We start from the raw sequence: 9,293 nt of genomic DNA, 5'->3' as shown, positions 1-9,293 counted from the left end.
CCCAAGCAGTAGCGACGGCCAATGCTGCCAGGAACCAGGAGCCTCTTTTGGGTCTCCCACGTGGGTGCAGGGTCCCAAGGCTTTTGGCCGTCCTTGACTGCTTTCCCAGGCCACAAGCAGAGAGCTGGATGGGAAGCGGGGCTGCCGGGATTAGAACCGGTGCCCATGTGGGATTCCGGTGCATGCAAGGCAAGGACTTTAGCTGCTAGGCTACTGCGCTGGGCCCTCGCTTAAATTCTTATGGCAAAACCGGGATGTCCTCCAGTAACACAATCACTGTGGTAGAGGTGGTATCCATCCGACAAACCAAAAAGTTCTAGAATAATCCTAAAATGAAAAACCAGTTCAAGAATAAAGATGGATTTCACTCACTGGTCTTCTAAACAGGGGAGGAAGACTAGGAACCAAACAAAAGTTAAAGTGCTGGTGGAGGACCTAACTCAACCTCGCTCTTACCTGGTAACACCTAACTGCTCATGAAGCCCCCTGAGGGCTCGCTCAAGGTTTCCAGAGCGTCCCATAAGGCGGACACTGCTGGCCATCAGGACTGCGTTGCGCGACAGCTGCCTGGTGCCGCTGTGTCACTAGCTCGGTGACCTTGGGCCATACTTGTCCTACCATTTGAGGGGCAGAGTGGAGTGGGGACTAAGAGCGAACAGTGCACACAGTCCCTCTCCTAGCCCTGCTGCAATGCTCCCCCGGGCGTCCCCAGACGTGGAGCTCCGTCCTTCCCCCGGAGAGGCCGAGCGTCCCAGCGAGGGGATGACAAGACCCCTCGGCAGGCCTCCTGTGGGCCCGAACCTCCGCCTCCCGGCTGAGGCACTGCGGAGCCCGGAGCCAAAGCCCTCGCTCCGTGTCGCCCAGGTCCCGAGATGGACCACCGCTCGACGGGACAACGACCCCGCGTCCGGCCGGTCATTTGGTCTAGCCTAGTTGCCTCCCGCAACAAAAGCAGAATGAGGCGTTTACCTCAGTTTCCACACCCTCCTAGCCGAACACGAGACTACATCCCTTTACAGTAGGTTTGCCAAACGAAGAGGCAGAGACACAATTCTAAAAACTAGCGCTGCTGTCCAAGGCTGTGCGGACAACGTAGGCCGCGACCCCACCGAGACCCGAACTCGGCTCTGCAGTCGGCCCGGCAACCGGCGCCTGGACACCGCGGCCCCGACGCAGGCCGCGCGCCCCGCCCCCTCCGCCGTCCGCCAATGGCCACCCGCGAGGGGGCTGCAGGCCCCGCCCCCTCGCCGAGCGCTCGGTCCGCGCATGCGCCTCGAGAAGCGGGCCGGGCGAGGAGCCGTCTGCGTCCGGGAGGAGGAGACGGAAATGGGCGGGGCCGGCGCTCACGGCGTCCTGCCTTGCCCGGCGCCCGCGACGATTGTCGCTGTGGGAGGAGGCTTAGGGTTGGTGGCTGGGCGTTCGGGGCCGGAGCCCCCAGCCCTCCCGAGCAGGGTCGTGGAAGCTGCGCTGAGCCGGCGGTGTTTGTGTGTGTCCGCCCAGAGATTCATGGAGAACTGCCTGGCGGCGGCCGCGCTCAACGGGGTGGACCGACGAGCCCTGCAGCGCTCGGCCAGGCTGGGCCGGGAAGTGCTGGAGCGCGCCAAGAGGAGGGCGGTGGACTGGCCTTCGCAGGAGCGTCCCCGAGGCGGCTCGGGGGCCCTTCCCCAAGCCGCGACCCCGGCCGCCTGCCCCCTGCACCTTGTCCAGGAAGAGGTGAGGGCCCAGTGCGGAGGACCGGCCTGCTGCGACCGCTCTGCTTCCCTCAATAGAGAAGTCTCTTGAAAACTCAATAAACAGTTTACACATCCGTGTTGGGTAGTGGTAAAACACAGATAGTGGTCCGCCATGGTTGGCAAATTGAAAAATAAAAAACTTCCTTCTTAGGGGCAGATTTGAGGTTTCTCCAGAACCCAGGAGGCTGTATCTCACCTGTGACTTGCCCTTTATTCAAATAGAGAGAAGAGAGGTTCCCGACCCTTAGTGCTTCCTTCAGAACAATGGCTGAATTCATGGACTATACATCAAGCCAGTGTGGGGTAAGTTGGTGTGAAGCAAAGCCATGCCTCCTGATCACTGCTGATGGGGCACGTGGTGGGAAATCTTGTAATTTAGGGAGAGTGGAGACTGCCTCTTCCACTTCATAGGCAGGTTAGAATCAATAGACCAGATGGTAAATCCAAATTGTCATTCCTCCGACAAGTGTGTCCTGAATATCTAATTCGAATTGTTGGGTGAACATCAGTGAACAAGCCAGGTGAAGACCCTCACTGGGTTTTCAGCTTAGTGGTGAAAAATGATTTATTTCCTGAATTTTAAAGTAAGTCACACATTTGTTTTTGGACTTGGAAAACTTTGGACTAGAGTTAATATTTGGAATCTTTTTTCTTTTTCTGAGAAGCAAAGATTGAGGAGTGAGAGCAAATGCAACAAGCTGACCAGCCCGAGGCCAGGAACTGCCCCCAAGTCTCCCATCCGTCAAGTCGTCCTCATTGCCACCCAAGGCCTGCGTTAGCAGGAAGCCAGAGCTGCTCATGGTGCCCAGCCCCTGCAGGATGGCGAGGTCCCAGCCACAACCCTGCCCTCAACTATATGGAGCCTCTCTGCTTTCCAAATGTATTAAAGCTGAAACAAACGTCTAGATTAGATCTTACCTCTATGTTTGTTTCCAGTTCCAGTAACCCTACAAAGATATGGGGAGCATAGACCTTGTGTGGCTGCTGGACGGGTTTGCTCCTGACAGTCTCTGGGCCTTATGAAGAATGTGCCACAAGACTAGGACGTGAGGCTACTGATGTATTTTAGCTTCCTTGTCATAACATTAAGACTTCCGAGGTCCTTTCCAACCATCAACAGTTTAGATTATAAACTGGAACATGAGAAATTTAAGTGAGGTTTCTGGTACTTTCTGTGGCTTCAGTGTGTCCCCCAAGTTTCATGTGTTGAAATCAGATCCCCATCGTGAGCCACTGAGAGGGTAGAAACTTCATAGGTGATGCTCAGATAGCCTTTGGGGGATGGTTAGGATTTGGGAAGGTCGGCAGGGCTGAGCCCCTTGCCGGAGCACGGATAGCTTGATGAACAAAGACCCGTGCGTACTGCCTGTCTCGCCATATGAAGTCTTCTGTGGCCTCAAGACGGCCAGCAAGATTACTGGAAGCAGACCCTTGAACACCCGGAACTGTAAACTAGCTACATAAAAAGTTATACATACATTACACATATAGTTGCCCATTATTTCTTATAATCAAATGGAGGAATATAGTACCATTCATTGAGATGGGTGAAATATGGTTTTCAAGTCCCTCTTCTGATGTACATATGTACATCATCTGTAAGTACATAGTGGAACTGTTGACCACATCATAGCCAACATACAGGAAATCACTTGGAATTAAGGTGATTGCTACTAGAAATGTATATAACATGCTGTCTTCTCGAGAATTATTATTTTAAAAAAGTGAGTGAAAGATGAAAATGCATGTGTTTTGACACTGGGGCAAAGATGTGGAACTTAACCTGACTGAGTTCAGTCCTGCCCACCTTTAGTTGGCCAAGCTCTTGCCCTTGAGAGGCAGCAGATGGCAGCATAATTAGGCCAAATGCTGTTTCCCTGTGGCACTTTCCCAGGGCTCAGCTTGCTTGAAACTTCAGTAGCCTGTCAAGGGCAGGTAGGTTTGGGCATTGTGGCCCTGTGGGTTAAGCCTCTGTTTGAGATGCCTGCATCTGTATTGGAGTACCTGAATTTGAATCCAACCTTTGCTTCCAGTCCAGCATTCTTGCTAATGTATACCCTGGAGGAAGCCAGTGATGGCTCAGGTGTTTGGGTCCTGGTTCCTGGCTAAGGCCTAGTTCAGTCTCCATATGTTACAGCCATTTGGAGTGAACCAATGGATAGAAGATCTCTCTCTTCATCCTTTTCTTTCCTCCCTCCTCTTTGCCCTGCATCTTACAAACAAATTTAAAAAGGAGGCAAATAAATTGCCTTTGTTCTCTTGCCTCCCTGCTTAACTTATCAACCAGACTATTTGGTCACCAACTTCACTCTCTCTCCTGTAGAAATATTACTCATCTGTGCCTGAGGATGGAGGGACAGCCCACGTCTGTCGTTACCACAGACGGAAGCCAAAGCTGCACGTGTGTTCGGAAGCGGGGGACAGTGAGGTACGTGTCTTCCCGTGGGCTGTGCTGCACTCATCCTCCACAGCTCCCTTAGGGCCTGGACTTTTTAAAAATTGCTTATTTGTCATTTACTTAAAAGGTAGGTAGCGTTACAAAAAGAGGAGATAGAGGGGTCTTCTATCTGTTGGTTCGCTCCCCTAATGGCCACAATGGCTCCGGCTTGGCCAGGGCAAAGCCAGGAGCCCAGAGCTTCTTCCAGGTCTCCCATGGGTGTGCAGGGGCCCAAGTACTTGAGCCTTGTTCCACTGCTTTCCTAAGTGTATTAGCAGGGAGCTGGACTGGAAGTGAAGCAGCAGGGACATGAACTGTCACTCCTGTGGGATGCTGGCACTGCAGGTGGCTTTTACCCACTGTGCCACAGTGCTGGCCCACCAGTTGGATTCCTGACTTGTCCGGCCGTGTGCCATCTTGAGATGTTGAAGGGGTAGAGGAAAAGTGGTGAGTGGGCCTAAGGATCAAGGGCTCAACGCAGGCATGAAGCACTTGCGTTCCTTTCCTGGCCTGAGATGTGCAGAGCCACACCAGAGCCCAGGTCCTGGGTGTACCTCAGCTCTCATGTAAGTGTGCCTACATAGGCTAGGAAAATTACTATCTCACCATATAAAATGTTAGTTGGGCCAGTGCCATGGTATAGTAGGCTAAGCTTCCACCTGTGGCACTGGCATCCAGTAGAATATCAGTTCGAGTCCCAGCTGCTCCACTTCTGATCCCCTCCCTGCATATGGCCTAGGAAAGCAGCAGAGGATGACTCAATTCTAAAAGATTTATTTAATTTTATTGTAGTCAGATATATAGAGAGGAAGAGAGACAGAGAGGAAGAGATTCACTCCCCAAGTGGCTGACGCAGCCAGAGCTGAGCTAATCCAAAGCCAGCAGCTCAGAGCCTCTTCTGGGTCTCCCATGCTGACGCAGGGTCCCAAGGCTTTGGGCCGTCCTCAGCTGCTTTCCCAGGCCACAAGCAGGGAGCTGGATGGGAAGTGGGGCTGCCGGGATTAGAACCGGTACCCATATGGGATCCTGACACATGCAAGGCAAGGACTTTAGCTGCTAGGCTATCGTGCTGGATCCTCAAATAAAATCTTTGAAAAAATACATACACATGGGAAAGTGGCTTTATCAGCCTGCTCCCTTTCCATACCTCTACTCCTAGCAAAAATGCAGAATAGAATTTTATTTCCTGAGGACCTGTGAAGCATCAATCACTTTGGCATATTAAATCTCCCTTAAGGTCTTGTAGGTCTGCGTTACCCTCTAGGAGCAAAACTCCAAGAAGTTCCTATGTCTCTTTTAGTCAATAGCAGAGATGGATTTTAAATTCAGATCTGACTCCAGACCCTATGAGAGAATGAAAAATAATTGTAAAATCTGACAAGAAATACCTTTGATGGTTCACTGAGAGATGTAGTAAGTTAGGTGACAGCTTAGAAGAAGTTGACCAAACTGAAAATCAGAAGACAAAGGTTAGGCGCTAATCATGCTTCTGCTGCCTCTTTAGGGGAAAGACAGAGACGAGATGGCCCTTGGTCCTGGAGGCATCCGCCCATCACCAGAGCATACCCTGCAGCCCTCCCAGTCGGTGGGTACAGAACCACTCCCTTCCTAGACCCCGTGGCCTTGGCTTTGTCATCAGCCAGCTGACCTGCTTGTGAGAGGCCTTTCTGCCGCATGGGACCTGTGGTGGTTATTCAGTTGGGATGTCCTTACATTTAACAGAGGGCACACAAACGTTTGCTTGAGTGTAAAATGGCTTGCATGGTTTCCTTCCTTCACTGGAAGCTTCAAGGAGACTCTTTGGGCCTGTACTCATAATTGTGGTTAAAAAGAATGCAAAGCATTCACATCTCAGCGCCCACGGCTCAGCTGGGCTGGCGCTGGATTCTGCTGGAATTCCACCATCTGTTCAAGCAGCAGGAGGGACCCGACCCCCTTGCTGACAGAGTGAAATGGATACTGAAAATCTGAAGCATATACATTCAGTGAGATCAGGTTCCAAAACATTTGCAGGCATTTTTTCCCTTTCTCTGCAAATGTTTCTCTAAAATACATACAGTGATGCGTTTTTCGTTTTTAAGATACTCATTAGGTCATGAACCCAAGGAATTCTGTTGAGGGGGGCAGGGTAGAGCTTTGGGAGAACTGGCATTCTGAGGAAGCCTGTTGCAATAAATTCCTTGCTTTTTATTTGTATACAGTTTGCTGCTGCCAGGATTGGGAGTTAGCACACAGAGAGAAGTTGTTAGGCTTAGATGCCTGTAACCCTGGCTGGCTCATTTTTAGGTAATACTGATTTTCCTGATGTTCCTCAGTATTGGACCCACAGGTATCATTTTAAAAAAATCTATTTGTACTGAAAGCGTTATGAGGGGATGGAGAGAGACAGAGGTATCCCCAAATGGCTGCAGTGGCCAGCACTGGGCCAGGAGCTGTTTCTACATCTCCCACATGGGTAGAAACGGGGCCCATATGCTTGGGAATTTGCTGCTGCTTTTCCCAGACCATTAGCAGGAAGCTGGATGGGAAGCAGAACAGCTGGGACATGAGCCCCTCGCCTAGATGACATGCTGGCATCTCAAGGCTGTGGCACCTGCTGTGCTGATCACCCACCCCAGCTATATTTTCTGAAACCTTTTGTGTATTCACATGGTTGGTAACCAGCAGGTAGCCAGGGCATTGTCAATTAATGTCCTATCAGTTTTACAATAGGCCTACAGTTTTGCAGTAACTGGGCAGGAAGGAGTATAAAGCAGCTTTGGAAAAAATTGGTTTTAAATCTGTCTGCAAGGTAGGGAAGGTGAAGGCATTTCACAAACATATCATCTGTTCCTCCTTGGTAGTTTCCCATTTGTGAGCCATGGTTCCTCTAGAGTATTTGCAGTAGCACCCTAGCTGTCATTTTGGCTCTTTGCTGGTTTGCTACTGTTTTTTGATTTTTTTAAGATTTATTTTTATTGGAAAGATTTAGAGAGAGAAGGAGAGACAGATATCCCATCCACTGGTTCACTCCCCATGTGGCTGCAACAGCCAGAGCTGAGCCCATCTGAAGTCAGGAGCCTCTTCCAGGTCTCCCAAGGCTTTGAGCTCTACTGCTTTCCTCTGCTGCTTTCCCAGACCACAAGCAGGGAGCTAAATGGGAAGTAGAGCAGCCAGAATAAGAATTGGTGTGCATATGGGATCCTGGAGGATGCAAGGCAAGGACTGTAGCCACTAGGCTACTGTGCTGGGCCCTGTTGTTTTGTTTGTTCTGTTTTGTTTTGTTCTAAGGCAGCTTTACAGAGAGAAAAGAAGAGACAGATATTTTATCCACTGGTTCACTCCCCAAATGGCCGCAGCTAGAATGATCCAAAGTCTGGAGCCTAAAGCTTCCTCTTGGTCTTTCACGTAGGTGCAGGGGCTCTAACGCCTTGCCATCCTCCACTGCTTTTCCCAGGCCATAAGCAGGGAGCTGGATCAAAAGTGGTGTAGCTGAGACTTGAACCAGCTCCATATGAGATGCCAGTTCTGCAGGCAGAGGTTTAACCTACTACGCCAAGCACCAGTCCCCTATTCCATCCCTCTTAGCCTTTTGCACTGAAGCCCATCCCCTGCCTGCCCACCTGCCTTTACCCAGCTCTGTGTGGATTCTGTCCTCGGAGAACAGTTTGTACTCAGTTCAGTTCTAAACACAAATCTGTCCATTAACTGTAGCTTTCCATGTTTTCACCACAGAATTCAGTTCTCCAAGTAGGGCTTTGGCCCACTTGCTGGTTTCCTGCCCCAGTGACAAAATGGAATCCACTCATACTTTCTTAGCTTTAAAAGTAATGTTTCATTTTCCCAGTTGTGAGCTTGGTAAAGCACAGTTGAAATATTTTGTTACCCTTACTGCCAGTTTGGGTTGCCAAGTGCCCGTTCCCTTTTCTGTGACCTGATTCATGGCCACCCAGAGTGCAGTTTTTGTGTACTTGTTCACATTCCCATGACACTTGAATGTTTGTAGTGTTCTTGCAGTTTGAGAAATAAGGAAGTAAGCATGAAGAAAGGCTGAGCCTTGCCAAGGGCACTGCGGCCCCGGGGGCTGCCTCAGCCTTCCACTCCGCATGGCACTGCGCCCATCATTCTCTGGCCCACAGGGGAGCCTGGTGGAGAACCTCAAAGGAGCTGAAATGTCATGCCCTCCCTTCTTTGCAGGCCACGGACACCTCTAAGGACCTCTACATAGAAGTGTTCCCAGGGACCTATTCTGTCACCGTGAGCTCAAATGCCTTCACTGGGAAGACTCACGTGGTCGCGGTTGATTTGGGACAAAGTGTGGATTTGGTCTTCCCCGTGTGATGTTGACTATCACTGCCCTTTTATTTTTAAGGAACAAGAAGAATAAAGCCATGGTATGACTCTCTGAGTAGTTGCACATTACTGCTGCTCTCAGTACTGGCCAGGGAGGGCCAGCCCTCCTGTGAACGAGCTTCCACCTCTGCCAGGGGCAGCGCGAGCCAGCAAGAGCCCCACATCCTCTTTGGTGATTAAAATAATGTGATGATGTCACCTGATGGTGTCTATAAAGGCTAATTATGAGAATAAAGAGAGAGATTTGGAAATGAAGAGATGTCTTTTATTTGCATGAAGAGGTATACTAACACTCTCTTACCTACAGCTAACTGTGGGCTGCGCAAAGATGATGGGGAGGCTGTGGACACGCTGGCCCCACGCAGGCTGCCGAGCACCCCTGTGGCTGCTGAGGATGCAGTGTGCTGACGCAGAGTCATGGGTCCCTGGGACGGGATGCGGGGAACCACGCACCTGCCACCATACCCCTCACGACAGGTGTCTTCCTGCTGCCTGTCTGTAGCCAGTCCTCATGGGTAAAGGTTCCTGCTTCCACTGAAGGTGGCCCTGGGAGCCACTTGCTAATACCACCACTGTTCTTTGATTCCTGTAAGAGAAAAAGAATATTAAAAGTAATTGACTTGAGGCTGGCACTGTGGTACAGTAGGCTAAGCCACCGTTTGTGACACTGTGTCAGAGCCCTGTTTCTAGTCCTGGCTGTTCCACTTCCAGTCTAACTTGCTGCTACTATGCCTCGGAAGGCAGCCAGGAGCCTCTTCCAGGTCTCCCACATGGGTACAGAGGCCCAAGGA

General features: G+C 50.7%; 1 protein-coding gene across 4 annotated transcripts; it reads left to right on the top strand.

Annotated features, from left to right (window-relative positions):
- The first annotated feature begins 1,342 nt into the window (after nucleotides 1-1,342).
- On the top strand, nucleotides 1,343-8,554 carry AKIP1 (A-kinase interacting protein 1). 4 transcript variants are annotated; one of them, XM_040989161.1, is made up of 5 exons: nucleotides 1,343-1,713; nucleotides 1,956-2,036; nucleotides 4,057-4,161; nucleotides 5,675-5,755; nucleotides 8,347-8,554. In XM_040989161.1, the coding sequence occupies exons 1-5, from the start codon at nucleotides 1,507-1,509 to the stop codon at nucleotides 8,488-8,490; spliced, it is 618 nt and encodes a 205-aa protein (XP_040845095.1). In that variant the 5' UTR covers nucleotides 1,343-1,506; the 3' UTR covers nucleotides 8,491-8,554. The 4 variants fall into 4 exon arrangements, with proteins under 4 accessions (XP_040845095.1, XP_040845097.1, XP_040845096.1 ...); XM_040989163.1 differs by lacking the exon at nucleotides 1,956-2,036; XM_040989162.1 differs by lacking the exon at nucleotides 5,675-5,755.
- The last annotated feature ends 739 nt before the right edge of the window (nucleotides 8,555-9,293 follow it).

Source organism: Ochotona curzoniae, unplaced genomic scaffold (genome assembly GCF_017591425.1).
Source record: "Ochotona curzoniae isolate NIBS_2020 unplaced genomic scaffold, NIBS_Ocur_1.0 contig_517, whole genome shotgun sequence".
NCBI classification, from domain to species: Eukaryota; Metazoa; Chordata; class Mammalia; order Lagomorpha; family Ochotonidae; genus Ochotona; species Ochotona curzoniae.
This window is presented reverse-complemented; position numbering and strand designations above follow the sequence as displayed.

Coding starts and splice junctions, on each gene's coding strand:
- AKIP1 (XM_040989161.1), top strand. CDS start 1,507: ATGGAGAACTGCCTGGCGGCGGCCGCGCTCAACGGGGTGGACCGACGA. Junction 2,037..4,056: donor ATACATCAAGCCAGTGTGGG/GTAAGTTGGTGT, acceptor TCTCTCCTGTAG/AAATATTACTCATCTGTGCC. Junction 5,756..8,346: donor CCCTGCAGCCCTCCCAGTCG/GTGGGTACAGAA, acceptor CCTTCTTTGCAG/GCCACGGACACCTCTAAGGA.